At 36.4% G+C, this 18478-nt stretch overlaps 1 protein-coding gene across 21 annotated transcripts in view; it reads right to left on the reverse strand.

Moving 5' to 3' along the window:
- Window positions 1-18478, reverse strand: part of KIF1B (kinesin family member 1B) — a 146137-nt gene that overhangs the window by 85171 nt on the left and 42488 nt on the right. For 15 of the 21 annotated variants that reach the window (XM_036255558.1, XM_036255572.1, XM_036255571.1 and 12 more), the window contains 8 exons: window positions 17689-17765; window positions 16726-16905; window positions 12662-12727; window positions 8673-8851; window positions 8016-8127; window positions 4432-4509; window positions 3657-3722; window positions 2933-2950 (listed from right to left, as the gene is read on the reverse strand). In XM_036255558.1, coding sequence (XP_036111451.1) covers window positions 2933-2950; window positions 3657-3722; window positions 4432-4509; window positions 8016-8127; window positions 8673-8851; window positions 12662-12727; window positions 16726-16905; window positions 17689-17765 — 776 coding nt within the window. The remainder of the gene's footprint in view (window positions 1-2932; window positions 2951-3656; window positions 3723-4431; window positions 4510-8015; window positions 8128-8672; window positions 8852-12661; window positions 12728-16725; window positions 16906-17688; window positions 17766-18478) is intronic. The other 6 variants (XM_036255556.1, XM_036255553.1, XM_036255559.1 and 3 more) reach the window with 1 other exon arrangement.

Consider the following 18478-nt stretch of genomic DNA (forward strand, 5'->3'; position numbering starts at 1 on the left):
GGCAACCACTCGATGTGTCCCTTCACGTCGATGCCCCCCCCCCCCCCCCCCCGTCTGAACAAAAAATGCAAAAATGTCCTCGGGTGAGGATTAAAAAAAATAAATAAAAAAAAATAAAAAAAAATAAAAAACGTAACTGCATGACCATTATATACTTAACAAAATTAACAGTAATTTCTTAATATCATCTAATACCCAATCCTCAAACAATAATTTTTACTTTTACAGAGGGGAAAATATGACTCCTGTACATTCCAGGCCGGATGTGTAGGAAGGAGCGAGTCATTCAGTCAATGCATTTACTTGACCAACCACCAAATAATCAAGTGGGTTGTTACATATCTAGTACTCTTGTAAAGAAATACACATTTGGATTCTTTGAGTGAAAATTATGACCAAAATAAATCCAACCATTAGAGTTAGAGTAGAAGGTCTAAGAAAATGATATAATTTGCTAATCTGGAGATTTGTAAAGACTGAAAAATGCATTTTCTATATATATTAAAAATTTACTTATATTGCTCTCTTTGTAACATTTCTCATTTTCACAGAATAAAGCAAAAAACTCTACTACAAAGCCAATGCTGCAATGGAGAAGCTATATCCTTTGAAAGTAAAATCTTTTGCAGATAAGAGCTGCTCTAGTATCTTCTGTCTGACTAACGTGTTGTGATAAGTTAAGAAGCTATTAAGGAAAAAGCCAGAGTTCACCGATAGACATTTCCCCAGCAACTGGCAGTTTTATAATCCATTCCTGGTATAATCTGAGTTTAAATTATACTAAGGATGATCTAGTTCTTGCAAAAGCACAGGTATGCAGAAAAGGAATACTAAGCAGCTAACCTCTGGTTTGTTGAGGAGGAAAGGAAGTAGGCAGGCAGCACTTTAGCTTCACTTCTTATCAAAAATATCCCCTCCATCTCATCCCACTCTACCCACAGACACAAATTCCAACATTAGAAAGTCATTTCCAATAGCAGGTTCTGTATTACACAGGCCTGAACTCACTCGGTCATTTACAACCTAGTGGAACTTTCACTCCACTACAAAATCCTTGAGGCGCAAGACCTCAGTTAATCCTTATTTAGTTCCCCACTCACTCCACTTTGCCTATGGTTAGTACTGAAAATGCTGCAATATGTAAAGTAAGGTAGTTACAATGACTGCAAACAATACTCTAAAAATAAGAGTGTGAGTTTGCCAAAAACATTCTCTTTCCATGTCTGTCAATTAGACTAAATTAAGGGGTAGCTAAATGAATATGCATACATAAAACTACAATGTTTTTCTTTGTGCAAATACCCTGGAATTTTAGCCATTTCTTTTCTACTTTCTCTCTTATACAGATGAATCTCATCTGTCTCATATCCGTAATTTAAAAAAATAAGTGCTTTAGTAGTTACATTAAAAAAAATTATTTACACCAATAACCTCTCTAAAATGAAATATTAAGTTTAAAGAGTAATAATCCTGTTTCTCTCCCCAGTGGAAATAACAATCTTAATTCACTAAAAATTATGCTTGTTACATAAAAACTAAAATGTATTTCCAGTCTGTTACAGTTATAAGATAAATGCAAAATACAAAACTGTGTTTTACAAAACTGATTATAAAACTCATTTGCAAATTACTGTTGCACAGAGCAATGTGGGAAATATACAGGCAAACTTCTCCTCGGTTTGACACAGATGTTAATCGATAAGCAAATGAACAGGGCAAGTTGGAATAATCAATAAGTTTTAACAGTCTTCATGGTTCTGGGACTCATATTAAATATTTGAAAAATACCCTTAAATGTACATCAAATAGCAGATTTTTAATCTAAGGCAGCTTTTTCTAATAGCAGAGAAAAACAGAAAAGGGGTATTACTTTTTATTTATTAAGTTATTTTCTGCAGAAATAGAGAATAATGTTTGAAAATATGAACATAAAATATTTCACCACAGTTGCTTCTATCCCCAGTGTTACTCTGTAATTCAGAACAAACCGTTAGGTGATCTATTATTTATGCAAAACAGCACTAATAAGTTTTAGAGTATTTCTACAGAACTATAAGGAAAGGAAAAATCTATTGTATTTGGATTGAAAAGGATGCAAATAGCCCTGGCTGGTTTGGCTCAGCGGTTAGAGCATCGGCCTGCGGTCCGGAGAGACCCGGGTTCGGTTCCCGCTAAGGGCATGTGCCTCGGTTGCAGTTTGTCCCCGGCCCTGGTTGGTCGTGTGGGTGGCAGCCACTCGATGTGTCCCTTTCACATCGATGTTTCTCTCTCTCTCTCTCTCTCCCTCTCTCTCCCTCCCACTCTATCTGTGCAAAAAATGGAAAAATGTCCTCAGGTGAGGATAAAAAAAAAAAAGAAAAAAAAAGGATGCAAAATATGTTTTCTAGATGCAGTTAGAATTTTAACTTGATTCTATAGCCTGTACTTCATGGATAACTAGAAAAAAAACAAAAACATTTAACCATTTAAATAACCTGTGACTTTTCATCGTAGGAAACAAGTAAATATAATACAAAGAGGTTTAAGAAAAATACCCTAATAATTTCAAGAAGCCAGCTATTTTTTAGAACGGTACCCTTAAGAAATTTCTTTTATTGTCCATTTGAGAAGTTCATAGACTTCCTCAAGAGACAGCCCTTTAGATCACTAGAAGAGATATTGTAAGATAACACAATGTAAAAGCTTCCTCAATTTTTTTCCCTTTATTCTGAATTCTTTCTCCAAAGCACATCATATTCCCTAAATTAATTTTGCTATTAAGTCTCATGATTCATGGTCACTCCAAACAGCAATTCTAAATTCCAGAGCCAGAAAATGACAAAAATGTTTTTGAAGGTTCCATTCCTACTTATGTGCCATGCACCCTGCTAAGGATATAAAATCATCACACCTGATTCTACAGCTAGTTCATTTTTATCAATCTCCACCATACCTTGCTGGTGCAGTTATCCTACAGATGAAAGCATTTCAAAGAGAGAATGAGAACACAGGATAAGCCTCCACACAGAAAATAGTGTAATTTTATAGTTCTAAATTGAATATGACTTCTCAGAGATGAGCAAAAAAAGAATTTAATTATTTTTAAGGATTCAAATAAGGTACTAAACTAAATTAGAACACATATGACTAACATTTGCTTAGCTTCTAACGTAAGTAATGAAGCACTTTGTAAGAGAATTGTTTCAGCTTTAGTGTTCCACTGTTAAGGAATAAGAAAGAATCGACTCTTTTAAAATACATTATTGGCCCCCAAATCAATAGCATTTAACAAGGCAAACTGTTCAAAATACTCCAAAAAAGTACTGCATCCTACTTAGAAAGGATTGTATAGAAAAAGAATATACAATAAATACTTGTGGTTTTTATGAAAGATATGAAATAAGGCTAAAAAAGAGTCAACTGTTAGGTCTTTGTAAAGACCTAGTCCTTAACACTATCTTATACACATCTATGTGTACTTTCATTCTCCTTAATCTCTTTTACTTTTAGTACAAAGTTTATTATACCTTGTATCTTATCAAAAAGCTCTATAAGAAGAAAGGTAAGACCACATAAGAGGGCCAAAAATGGACAGCTGTCATAAATAATCATAAAATATCTGACAAGTACATTGCTGAACAGACAAATTTTCCCTTACAATAAAGTATAATACTTACCACCTCTGCCAAGGCTGAAATGACTTTGCCCAGAGTTGTAAGAGACTTATTAATATTTGCGCCTTCCTGAAATCAATTACAAACATGACAGAATTAAGAATTTCTACTATTGTCACATGATATATAATAGACGAAATACAAATTAGACATATGCTACCATTATGAGCTTATTTATGACAACAAATTCAAAAAACCTCCTTTAATTCTCAATCTTCCCTCCTCTCTACTTGATAACATGCCAGGACCACAAGCCTAACGCAAAGTTCTAAAGTATCTTTGAGATGATTATGCTCCAAAAACTTTCAGATGCAGCCTTCTTCCCACAGTTCACCAACATGAATTTCTGCTCTTATCAAGTAGATCTCTAGGAGTCCATACTTGTTCTCACATCTGGATTTCGTGTATCCTCTTTCCATTACAGTCCCTTCCTTTCATCTAGCCAGTCTGTCTGTTCCTCAAAATACAATTAAACTCTCACCTGGACCATGAAGCCCTCCTTAATTATTATGTTATATAACTTAACCTTTCTTAGAAATTATAGATCAGAAGTCAGCAAAATTTTTCTGTAAAGGTTTTGTGGTCTCTGTCGCAACTTCTCAACCCTACCATTGTAGCATAAGAGCAGCCACAGATAATAAATAGATATAGCTGTGTCCCAGCAAAATTGTACTTATAAAAACAGGCAGTGGGCCAGATATGGCCTACTGGCCACAGTTGGTTGACCTGTGTTATAGAACAATTATTGACGAAGCCATTTGTTTGGCAAAATAAATACCTTTAATCGAGTCCCTTTGGCACCAGTTGAATCAGCTCGTTCGCTTCCTGCTAGATCCACCAAGCTGATTTTACTGACCTGGTAAAGAACAATAACATTAGGACAATTCAAAAATAAGCACGGTAGAAGCAGAAACCATTAAGAGGCAGAAAATTGAAAGATTAAGACATGGAGAAGACTAAAAAATATTGATTAGGACTCATATGACATAATACAAAGTAAACATATACTTTTTGTCAATTTAAAGAGCACACACAAAGATCACAACAATTATCTTTGTTCAAAAGATGTAATTTTAGGATAAACATATTTTACATAATGATATGTCATTAAATATGTAAAACTCTGTAGCAACAGTATGAGCCCTGGCCGGTTTGGCTCAGCGGTTAGAGCGTCGGCCTGCGGTCCTGAGAGACCCAGGTTCGGTTCCCGCTAAGGGCATGTACCTCAGTTGCAGTTTGTTCCTGGCCCTGGTTGGTCGTGCGGGTGGCAGCCACTCGATGTGTCCCTTTCACATCGATGTTTCTCTCTCTCTTCCTCTCTCCCCATCCCACTCTACCTGAACAAAGAATAGAAAAATGTCCTCAGGTGAGGATAAAAAAAAAAAAAGAAAAGAAAAACAGTATGAAAGTTCCTCAAAATATTAAAAATAAAACTACCAACTACCGTATGATCCAGAAATTCCAGTTCTGGATATTTATCCAAAAAAATTTAAACACTCAAAAACATACGCAACCCTAATATTCATTGCACCATTATTTACAATAGCCAAGATAGGAAATAACCTAAGTATCTATTGATGGATGAATAAAGAAAATGGGGTACATACATAAAAGGGTATATTATGAAGTCATTAAAAAAAAAAATCTTTCCATTTGTAACAACATGGATGAACCCCAGTGGCATTATGTTAAGTAACTTGGACAGAGAAAGAGAAATACCACATGATCTCACTTATATTTGAAATCTTGAAAAAAGAGCTCACAGATACAGAGAACAGACAGGTGAGTGCCAGAAGCAAGGAGTTGGGGGATGGGGTAGAGTAGGTAAAATGGGCTAAGGGAGTCAAAAGGTACAAACTTCCAGTTACAAAATAAGTACGTTATGGGATGTAATAGTATAGTGACTACAATTAATAATACTGTTTTGCATGTTTGAAAGTTGCTAAAGTAAATCTACAAGTTCTCAGCACAAGAAACAAATTCTTTAGCTATATATAGTGAAGGACGTTAATTAGACTTATTGTGGTGATCATTTTGCTGGGTGCCTCAGTTGGTTGGAGTGTCATGCTGTGATCCAAAAGATGGGGTTTGGATTCATGGTCACAGCACATCTATGTTTCAGGTTTGATCCCCAGTTGGGTGCATATGGGAAGCAACCAATCCATGTTTCTCACATCAATGTTTCTTTCTCTCCCCCTTCCTCTCTCTCTAAATCAATTAAAAAATATATATATCCTCAGATAAGTATTAAAATAAATAAATAAATATGTAAATATTTAAAAATGAATCTTCCAGAAACTGGAACTCTCAAAAACTGATGGTGAGAATATAAAATTATATTGTTTCATTATATCATTTCATAATGAAAATTGGAAAACAGTTTGGCAGATTCTTTTTTTTTTTCCCCTCACCCGAGGACATTTTTTTTGCCTTTATCTTCCCATAGATGTGAAAAAGACACATCAAGTTGTTGCCACCCACACAACCCCAGGGCCGGGGACAAACTGCGACCAAGGCACGTGCCCTTAGTGGAAACTGAACCCGGGACTCCCTGATCTGCAGGCTGACGCTCTAACTGCTGAGCAAAACTGGCCAGGGCCAGTTTGGCAGATTCTTAAAAAGTTCAACATACACCTTCCATAACACTCAACCATCCTACTCCTAGGTATTAATCAAGAGAAACAAAAACAAATATCCACACAAAGATTTGTACACAAATGTTCATAGCATCTTCATTTGTAAGATCAAAAAGTGGATATAATTTAAATGCCCATCAACAGATGAATTAATATCATCTATACAATAGAATACTCATCAATATGAAAATGAATAAACTACTGATACACACAACAACATAGCTGAATCTCAAAATCTTTATACTAAGCAATGAGGTCAGACAAAAAATAGTATACTATATTATTCCATTTACATAAAATCCTGAAAAATGTAAATTGATCTATAGTGACAGAAAGTAGATCAGTGATTACCTGAGGATGGGGGTGGAAGAAGGAATATAGTTGAATTACGAAGGGGCATGAGGCAACTTTGCAGGCTACTAGAAATGCTGGTTATCTGGTTGTAGTATTGCTTTCACAGGTGTATACATATGTGATCCAGATTTATACTTGAAATATGTGGTTTATTGTATTTAAATAATACCTCAATAAAGCTGTTAAAAAATGCTTCAGGAAAGTTTAGACAAAAGTATCTAAAATGAATTATGATGGAAGCTATGGTTATGGGATTAACATTACTATTTTTGTAGATTGGACATCATAGGAAAAGAAAATGCTTCCACATAAGACGTTCCTTGGTGCCATTCAGAGGAATACTGACTGCTACATAGCATTAATACTGTAACCTCTGGCTAAGCAGTGTCAAGTTATTTGATCACCTATATTAAAGAGTATACTTTAAAAAATAATTTTCAGCTAAAGAAAAAAATAAGTCACCAAGTAAAAGGTAATTCTAGTTTTTAGTGATATTGGTATCATAAAGTACTAATTTTATAAGCAAAGGATCTTTTATAACTACCAGTACAATAAATCTAACTTCAGATTTAAAAATCCAGCTGTATGCTACTTAGGAATACAGGCAGAGTAGAATTCAACATAAATGAATTATTAACAATAATGACAATAAAATTAACATTTATTAAGTGGTGACTCTGTGCCAAGCACAATTATATGCACTTAATCTATAATATTACTTAATCCTCTTTATAATCCTATGAGGTTGGGAAAACTGAGGCATAAAGAGGTTAAGTAACTTGCCCAAGGTAACACTGCTAAAAAGCAGCAGAGCCAGAATCTAAAGCAAGCATTTTAATTCCAAAGTCTATATATTTATGTCATCACTGTAGAAAATGAGAAATAAACAAGCAAAGATATTTGAAGAATATCAGAACTGCTGTACAGTTTTTTCCTTTCCAAGAATAAAATACATCTCATCTGCTCCATGGTATGCTTAAACACTTAATCCCAAGTAACATTATCAGAGCTTAAAAAAATAAAATACACAGACCAAAGAAGCTAATAAGATAATTACTGAGTTTCCAGTCAGGAAGAAGAAAAGGAAGGATTTCCTTTCCACAGAACTGCTTAATTAACTCTCTTGCATAGAGAAGTTTTCGAGAGCAAAAGTCTTGGATTGTTTTTTCTTAACCCTATTTTCTCTTTTGCAATTTCACTTAGGAACCCATACTCAAAACTGGTTTACAGAGGAATAAAAATGATAAGCAGAAGTTATAAAATACCCTCCATGAAATAAAAATCCCTTCCACAAAATGCAGAGGCTAGCAAGAGGGACTTCTGAAAATCCCAATTCAACACAAGTCAAGCCCAGAAACTGAAGTTCTCCTACCTTCTCAGTGGAAAGGTTGGTCTCAGTATCATGTTTCTTCTGGGTGAAAACAATTGTAAACACAGCGTGGGAACGGCTACTTGTTTCATTCATGTTGGTAGCTGCCACTGTCCTAAATAAACATAAAGGTGACCATGTGACTATGGAATTCTTAAATGAAAGTTAAAAGAGACAGCAGGCTCCACATTACAGGCATAACAATCACAAGCAACAACTTTAATTCACAGATTGCAAGACCGTCTCAAAAACTATTCTCTATACACTTTGTTTATGAGCCTGTCAAGTTACCCTCCAACTCCAAAGGTACCTCCTCAGAATTATTTTTCATACTCCAGCTGTCCCTTTGGAAACCACTGAGGCATTTAATTTTCATTCTTTTTAGGCGTTCATTTATTCCAGAATCAATTACTACCATAGGCATGTGATAAGCAACATTTTAGCAGGACTTGACCAAAACCTAGTAGAAAAACTCAACCAAAACTCTATTGTGTCTCAGCAGTACATTGTTTTGATAGGAAGATAGATACTGAATGTGCTGAAGCCCTCATTTCTCCAGCACAGCCAAAGGATAAGCGGACTCTACACAGCAACTGTTCTATCTACAAAGGGCCTCAAATGTGCCAAAGACCTCAGTCATTTGTCTATTTCCTATCATACCTGGCTTTGTTCCCAGCATCCATGAGGTCAGCAATGTCTGTGTAGGAAGTGACTGCCAACTTTGACAGATCCTCCACATATGGGCCAAGAAGTGGGTGTTCACGTACACGCAAATTACCCTTGTTTTTTGGATTCAGTAAATCTCGTACTCTTTCACAGTAAATTTCCATATAGCTCACCTAGAAACAAAGTATTAGTGAATGAAAACTTAGGGCGAAAATCCTCTACATTAAAAAGATTTTTTTAAAACTTTTATTAAAAACTCTATAATTAGAGATCAGCAACCTTTACTAAGTGAAATGCCATAGTCCCAGTCCCCTTTACTCTATTAACAGTATGCTCATATATCACTGAGTAGGTTACAACCAGCCTTCTGACTTTCTCAGGAAGGAAAAAGAGGTAAACAGGCTATCTAGCACACAGTGGCTACCTGTTCTAGCAGAAGAAAAATCATTTTCAGTAGCAACTTATCAGTTGTCAATATTTTTTAAAATATATGCTGTTCTCAATAATTGGGGATTACAGTGAGTTTACTCCAAAAGCTTGGAAACAAGATTTCTTTTTTTTTTCATCCTCACTGAGGACATTTTTCTATTTTTTGTTCAGATAGAGCAGGAGGGAGAGAGAGGAAGAGAGAGAGAGAGAGAAACATCGATGTGAAGGGACACATCGAGTGGCTGCCACCCGCACGACCAACCAGGGCCGGGGACAAACTGCAACCGAGGTACGTGCCCTTAGCGGGAACCGAACCCGGGTCTCTCTGTACCGCAGGCCGACGCTCTAACCGCTGAGCCAAATCGGCCAGGGCCAAGATTTCTTAATTAGTGTTAAAACCAAGGAACAGTATCAATAATCCAGAGCAGTTAAAGACAAAAGTGACCAGCGACTCTAATACTTTAAGACTGGCCACAGTGTGACTGATGATGGACAAAAACAGTATGTCTACCAGAAGTGGTAAGGGCTGGTCCGGCACAGGCAGGACCTATCCAAGCCTCAGAGTGGAAGAAGTCTCAGACAATATAATTCAGAAATTCTTGTCCTATCAGCAGGACCATTCCTACCTATCATGGAGATGAATGTGCTAAGTTATCATTTCTTCACCTGAAGCAATTAAACATTTGTCTAATCAACTCTTCTCCCTCAAATTCCACCCTCACCAAAAAACTACCAGCATTTCAACAGAGGTCTGCCCACAGGAAGATAATACACCATTCTTGTTCACATGAGTGTCCGGTCTGGGTAACAGTTATTCCTCATAGGAAAGTAACAAAACAATCTGTTGGTTTCTTAACATCAATCAAATGAGCTTCACTCAAGAGTCTGACTTTGAAGAATGATGGTTCTGATCCTGAGGTATCTGTAAGATCAGATTTCTAAGCAACAAGGCTCTGAACTGGGGTAAATTCACCACAGTAAGCCTAATTATGATGCTTCCCTAGGAATCAGGCACTTCTCTATCATTGAGCTACTCAAGCATACAATATAACTTCTATATTTTTCAACTTTAAATTTCTATCAACACATTTTTAGTGTATCTCAGATGGAACCTTATCTCTTTTTCTATTGCCTTTTTCTTTTATTCAGTCTCAGATCTGACTGTATTTTTACACTATATTTCAAAATTAGTTTTTTAAAAAATGAGAATGCTGAAAGATAAAATCACGATCTTTTAAGAGAGTAAAACAGGAGGACAACGGATAATCTTTCTAAAAGCCTGTCACCCTAGAAAGTGAGATGGTACCTGAATCATTCTCATGTATTTAAATTTGTACATACAATCCTGAATCCCAGGAAAATAATACATCTTCTTGGAAAACTTATCTCTTTTCACACAGGTATAAGGTTAAGAGGACCCAAAAAAACCTGGTCAAGGTTGATGTGCTCCATTACTTTTTCTCTAATGTGCAAATCCATCTACGTAATCACTATTGATTTTACTTCTGAATGAACCAACCATTATAGACTTGGCAGATTCAATTTATTAAGCACTAGGCATTTCCAGGTCTTTCTAGACACCTGACATACATCAGTTAATAAAGCAGACAAAGACCCCTGCACTAGTGAGCTTATGATGCTAGGAAGACTGAAAATAAACAACATAAAAAATAAGTAAAAATATAAAATAGGTTAGAATGTGGTAAGTACTACGGGGGGCGGGGGGGAGAAGAACAAGGCAAGAGAGATCAAGAATGCTGGGTGGAAGGCAAGTTGCAGTATTATATAAGGTGGTCGAGGTAAGCCTCATAGAGACAGTAAAATTTGAACAAAAGATCTGAAGGAGGTGAAAAACCTAGCCAAAAGATATCCAGGAAAAGAAAATTTCAAGCAGAAGAAAAAGTAAAGACCTGAAAGTAGGAACATTCCTGGTGTGTTCCAGAAACAGCAATATATGGTGTGGTTCCCATATATTTAAGGAAACACAGTATGAACTAGGGATCTATGCTGCACTCCAAATAAGTCTATGAACTGGGACTAGTATGAAAGAAAATGGCTCATTTGTTATTACCTACAAGCTCAAAAAATTCTGTCACATGATTCAAAACAGAAGTTACAGGGTAAGACAAGAAAATTCATTTTAACAAAAAATATTGTTAGAGCAGCACATTCCCCTTTTGGTGTAAAATGGTCATAATTATTTAAAGTTTATCAATTTATGCAACACTTTAAAGAAAAAAACCCAAAGCATTTAAGTAGATCATCTAGGAATTGTGTCAGCCCTAAAGATAATCAAATATAAACTTTTTTTTTTAAATAAAGAAAATTAGTTTTCTTTAAAAGCAACTTGATTTCTCAGAATAGGCTGTTAACTGAACATTATGTTATGATGTCAGATAGCAGCTTAGTTCCATCCTTTTGAAGGCAGCTTGCCAGTTTTCTGAACACCATTTACTGAAGACACTTTCCTTTCTCTGTTGTATGTTTTTGGCTCCTTTATTGAAAATTAATTGCCCATACATGTGTGGGGTCTAAACACTTTAAGATTATTAGTGACTATGAAATTAAATACCAAAAAATAAGGAAGGTGTAAAATAATAGCTTCATAAAGCACATACAAAAAAGTGAAAATATTTATCAAATAAAGTAATATATATCAAGTAATTCTATAAACCTCTTCTTAAAAGAGCTAGTGTATACAACAGATGGAGAAAAACTTTCCAAGATTATAAGCAATTATGAAGGGGGGAATTTGATTATATATGTTTGCGAAAACTTACGTCTGTCAAAAATCATGATTAATAATATTAAAGGAAAAGGTTTCACACAAATATATAAGAAAAACATTGCAGTTTCAACATGTAAATGGACACAGGCATCATTTACAAGATGTTCAACCTCACTAATATTCAAAGAAATTCAAATTTAAATAACAGTGAGAAATGTTCCCTTATCAAATTGGCAAAGATTAAAAACTGAAAATACTAAGTTTGCAAGGGCAGAATGAATGCTTATAGTTCCCTGATGGGGCTTCTTTCGGAAATTCAAATGCATTTTTTGACAACCAACATATATGCAAAGAAAATAAATTAAATTAATGCCAGAGTTAAAAATAAGGATTTAGCCCTGGCCTGTTTGGCTTAGCGGTTAGACCAGAGTCCCGGGTTCAATTCGAGCCAAGGGCATGTACAGCAGTTGCGGTTTGTCCCCAGCCCCGGTTGGGGTGGTGCGAGTGACAACCAATCGATGTGTCTCTCTTACATCGATGTCTGTCTGTCTGTCTGTCTCTCTCTCTCTCTCCCCCCTCCCTCCCACTCTGTCTGAAGATAAACGTAAAAATATCCTTGGGTGAGGATTTTAAAATATTAATAATAAATACGGATTTAATTGCAACATTTTTCTTTATAACCAAAACTTAGAAATAGCCTAAAAGTACAAAATTGGGGGAGTGGTTAAGTGATCTATAGCACAGTCATAACTTAGAGTCATTTAAAAGCAACGTTTGAGGCAATGGAGTATGGAGGCCTCTGGTTTTAACGCACAGTTGAACTCACCTCTACAGAGTAGGACATTTCTTCATTACAGTTGTCATTGATTTTCTCAAATAGTTCTTCACATAACTACAGAAACAGAATGAGAGAGACATGAATAGCATAAATCAGAGAAGCACTAAGCTATCCAGGACTGCTAAACAAATTAACATTATCCTCTTTTCCCTTTTTTGCCCTCAAAATTATATTCTTCTTATCTATATAGTCCCTGAACTGTAGCATCTCAACAATATTTCCTCGGAAAGAAAGACACATTTGGTCTGGCTGGTGTGGCTCAGTGGTTGAGTGTCAACCCATGCACCAAGAGGTCACTTGTTCAATTCCCAGTCAGGGCACATGCCCAGGTTGTAGGCCAACTCTCCCAGTGGGGTCATGCAGGAAGTGGTCAACTGATGTTCTCTCTCGTTGATATTTCTAACACTCTCTCCCTCTCCCTTCTTCTCTCTCTAAAATCAATAAAAAAAAAAAAGTTTTTTTTAAAAAAAGGGCACATTTAGAGGAAGGGTTCAGGAATCATGTCTCTTATAGTGTTATGTCAATGACATTTAATTTGTGTTGAATATGAATTCAACTCTTCATATTATATTATAGTAACTGGAACTCTACAGTATTATAGCAGTAAAACTACTATTCAACTATATTTTGCTCACACATTACTTACTATAAATTTTACTCTTATAAATTATCAGTTACTCTATTAATAGTATAAATTACATTATAAATTAATATACATTATAAATTTATACATACATACATATATAGAAAGAATACATACTATTTAGAGGGAGTAAATGAAGGTATTTTCAATAATCATTTTGACTCTATAAAACTTTCCCCTTTACCTCTGTCTTAAGATCCCAAATCTTTCATGAGCAGCTATTCCACTATACAGTGACATTTCTAACAAAAAACATTAATTTTCCTAGATGAGGAAAATTATAAAATTTCATTCACCCAAGCCCTTAAATTTATTTAAAATATTATATTTTTAAAAGAATAAAAATCTACTGAATTTTAATTTGCTATACATTTAGTATTAAGGCAATCGATACATATTTGGAAAACAAACTATTCATAATTTTCTAGAAGTCTAAATAAAATTTAAAATTTACTACAAATGGCAGTTCCTAAACAATAATCACCATTTTAAAAACCCATGCCTTTGTATTAAAATAAAATACTCCAAAATTCTACCAGAAAATACATGTAATTATATAAGAATCCCAGTAACGAACAAATTAAAGGAAAAAGAAGGAGAAACTAAGTGTGATAGTGGGATAAAATGAATATCACTATTTAGTATAACTTGGCATAATCTACAATTATTGTTTCCCAAGAAGTAATACATAAGAGCAAAAGCAGACTCCAGACTGCTTTTCCTGCATTTGGATTCTGGCTCTGCCCTTACTTAGGCAAGTTACACTGCCCTCTGTGCCTCCATTTCCACATCTGTAAAATGAGGGTAACAACAGCACCTACCTCTTAGGGTCACATGAGGAGAATTAGATGAGCTAGTATTTGTAAACCACTTGACCTGTGCTTGGCACATGGGGAGTGCTTCAGAATGTTTTCTCTAAATAAGCATTGTAGCCCTGGCCGGTTTGGCTCAGCGGTTAAAGCGTCCGCCTGCGGTCCGGAGAGACCCGGGTTTGGTTCCCGCTAAGGGCATGTACCTCGGTTGCAGTTTGTCCCCGGCCCTGGTTGGTCGTGCGGGTGGCAGCCACTCGATGTGTCCCTTTTACATTGATGTTTCCCTCTCTCTCTCTTCCTCTCCCTCCCTCCCACTCTGTCTGTCCAAAAAAAATGGAAAAATGTCCTCGGATGAGGATTAAAAAAAATAATAATAATAATAATAATAAATAAATAAGCATTGTAATTATTGCTATTACTATATGCAGAGAAGGAAAATCCCCAAATATACAGGATGGGGCAAAAGTAGTTTACAGTTGTAAGTATACAAAACAGTTTTTCCTTGTATTATTATTATTTTTTCTTTATTGATTTTAGAGGGAGAGGGAGAGAGAGAGAGAAACCTCGATGAGAGAGAACATAGACTGGCCACCTCCTGCATCCTACCCACTGGGGATTGGGCCCACAACCTGGGCATGTGTCAGGAATCAAACCGGTGACCTCTTGGTGGCATGGGTGGACGCTCAACCATTGAGCCACACTAGCCAGGCATTATTTATTAATTACTGCATTAATGTCCATACAAACTATTGTAAACCTACTTTTGCTCCACCCTGTATGTCTTAATACATGTATTATTAACAGAAAAAAACATATATATGCTATTATGTTCAATTTTTTCTAAAACTTTTCTAATCTTTGTTACTAATTAAGCATTCCAATTACATAGCTGAATTCAAAATTATAGTCCAGTAATCTACAAGAAAAAGTAGCTATTGCTCCCTTATGTATCTTATTCTCCAAATAATACAAAAATCAAAAGACTAACTCCTCTCAAAAAAAAAAAAAAATCGCAGACTGTTCAAGCTTACAGTGATAGAATTAAACTACTATAATAAAAGGAAAATATCTCTAAATAAGGTGATCAAAAACAGTAATAATCAGCCCTGGCCAGTTTGGCTCTGTGGTTGAGCGTCGGCCTGCGGACAGAGAGTCCTGGGTTCGGGTCCCACTAGGGGCACGTACCAGAAAGAAAGAAAAAAAGTAATAATCAGATTCTTCTTTTTTTAATATATTTTCATTGATTTTTTTTTTTTTAGAGAGAGATACAAACATCAATGTGAGAAACATCGATCGGCTGCCTCCAGCACACCCCCTAGTGGGGGTCAAGCTCACAACCTGGGCATGTGCCCTAACCAGGAATCGAACCAGGACCTCTCAGTCCATGGAACGACACTCCATCCAATGAGCCACACAAGCCAGGCAATAATCACATTCTTGCCTTGGCTAGTATAGCTTAGTGGTGAGAGCATCAGTCCACACACCAAAGGGTCTCAGGTTTGATTCCCAGTCAAGGGCACCTGGGTTGCAGGTTTGATCCCTGGCATCCATCAGGGCACATGCGAGAGGCAACCAACTGACGTGTCTCCCTCACATTAGTGTTTCTCTCTCTCTCTCTCTCTCTCTCTCTCTCTCTCTCTCTCTCTCAAAATCAAAAGAAAAATATCCTCAGGTAAGGATTAACAACAACAAAAATCAGATTCTTAAGAAGTGATCTATATATGGAACTTTAAAAAAAAATTAGGCCCTGGCCGGTTTGGCTCAGCGGTTGGAGCGTCGACCTGCGGTACAGAGAGACCCGGGTTCGGTTCCCGCTAAGGGCACGTACCTCGGTTGCAGTTTGTCCCCGGCCCTGGTTGGTCGTGCGGGTGGCAACCACTCAATGAGTCCCTTCACATCGATGTTTCTCTCTCTCTCTCTCTCTCTCCTTTCCGCTCTATCTGAACAAAAAAATGGAAACATGTCCTCGGGTGAGGATAAAAAAAAAAATTAGACCAACAACATTCATTAGGTGTCCCCAGGATTCCGAATAGAGCCTGTTACACACTATCTCTTTTTGAAGAAGCTGGTAACACTGTTCAAAAGATAACATAGCCCTGGCCAGTTTTGCTCAGCGGTTAGAGCGTTGGCCTGCGGTCTGGAGAGGCCCGGGTTCAGTTCCCGCTAAGGTCACGTCCCTCAGTTGCAGTTTGTCCCCGGCCCTGGTTGGTTATGCGGTTGGCAGCCACTTGATGTGTCCCTTTCACGTCGATGTTTCTCTCTCTCTCTCTTCCCCTCTCTCCCTCCCACTCTGTGAACAAAAAATGGAAAAGTGTCCTCGGGTGAGGATAAAAAAAAAAAGATAACATAAAAATTGGATACACAGCAAAACCTTTACAAAACACCAACTTTCCCACCTTTAAAGTAGACATGTATACATGTCAACCTCTTCCACTAGACTGTTAGCTCCTCTGAGGGAAAGAGGCAGGTAATTTATCTTTGTGCCTGGTATGATAGTCCCTGAATAAACATTTGCTAAGTAAAAATAATTGTTAAAGCCACTGAAGACTAAAAGTAACGAGGAACAGAGGATTTTCATTGTTTTTTTGTTTTTTTACCTGTGGAATGATGCCAGCCTGGCTTTCTTCTTGTTTACCCATCATTGTGTAAGATTTCCCAGCACCAGTCTGCCCATAGGCAAAAATACAGACATTATACCCCTCAAAGGCATGTAAGAGCATTTCCTTTCCAATGTCATTGTATACACGGTTTTGAGATGCAAAACAGGGATCTTCAGGCTGTAAAGATTAAAAGGTGAAATAAAGACATTTTATTCATATTATTTCCTATGCTCATTTGATTACTGCTATAATACGAGTGTTTCAAAGCAGAATAGTCACCTAAAATATATTATACATTTTTAAAGTTTCCCCTACACATTATTTTTCTCATTTCACACTCACTCTCACTCACACACACACACACACACACACATTTACTTGCAGACACACTATTAGAGCTATCCATTATCCAGGTCAGCCATACATAAAAATATTTACATGAAATTATCTAGCATGATTACATTTCATTTTCTATAACTTTACAAATATCACTCTTCCATTCATAGGGAGCTGCAAGAAGACTTTCTTAAGAGGAAATGAGACTAAAAGATCAAAGGTCAAGTCCACATATAAAAATACTTTTTGAACTGCTACAGGTAGTGCAGCTATATCTCAATAAATGCAGCTTTCAGTGAAGAATGTTCCAATCCCTTGCCTAGGCCTTCCCTTGCCAATTAGGCTTTGTAAATAGTTTAAATCATCTCCTATTCCAACATAAAAAGGGGGGAGGGGAAACAAAAGAATGCCTAACAAGGAGATGCAAAAGCAAACTCTAGTTTAGGAACAAGCCCTAGAAGCCACCGAGACTGAGGGTTCTATACTGAGTAAGGGCCCAACTCTCCATTTTCCTAGATGGTGATAACCCGTTTGCTTGTTGGACCTGCAGGCTCTTTTAAAACATGTTAAAACCCCCTTCAAAGCCAGCACAGTTCTCCTCTGAGGCACCACAAGTACACTCACCGAGGTGTGAGACCAGTAGGAGTAGTCGAAGCTGAAGGACTTTGGAGCTTCCTTTGGGTTCTTTGGGTTAACAATACCTAGAGGATGAGAATGTTTTGATTTTATAAGTCACTCAGTTACATGTTCTTTCATTCAACATGATGTTATATGGTAAATTCAAAACATCCAAATCAGTAAATTCATACCACTCAATCTAAATAGGGCAAACAAAAATAAAAATAATCACATTTTTAATAGGTGATCTACATACATAATTTGAAAAGAATCAGACCAATAACATTCATTAAGTGTCACCAGGATTCAGAACAGAGCCTGGTAGACAGTAGGTGCTCATTAAATATTTTATGACTGAACCCAAGGTAAGATAGCAGCCAAAATCTGAAAATAGGCTACATTACTATTTCAAGGTATTTCATAAGGTTTCAAATATTTCAACATATCAGAAATAAAAGTTAGAAAATTACTGAATTAATCTAACCACTATTTGAAACAAACTCTCTTTTAAAGTTCTTATCTACTTCAGGAAAGTTTTTGGTAATAAAACATTCATTGGTAAAACTGTCTTATTTCTGAAATCCATAGCTGATAACTAATCCCTAAGTTGTATGTGTGTACATTTGTGAATATGAGTGTATACAGTGGAATGACAGACCACTAAATCTTCTGTAGAATGTTATAAACAGCAAAATTACTTTTTGACTGAAAAGCATGAAGTCTCACTACCCATATTAACAGTGATTTCGCATGTGATTAATCCAGTCACAGTCCATTTCAGGGACTGACAACGCTG

The sequence above is a fragment of the Molossus molossus genome, unplaced genomic scaffold, assembly GCF_014108415.1.
Source record: "Molossus molossus isolate mMolMol1 unplaced genomic scaffold, mMolMol1.p scaffold_m16_p_12, whole genome shotgun sequence".
NCBI lineage: Eukaryota > Metazoa > Chordata > Mammalia > Chiroptera > Molossidae > Molossus > Molossus molossus.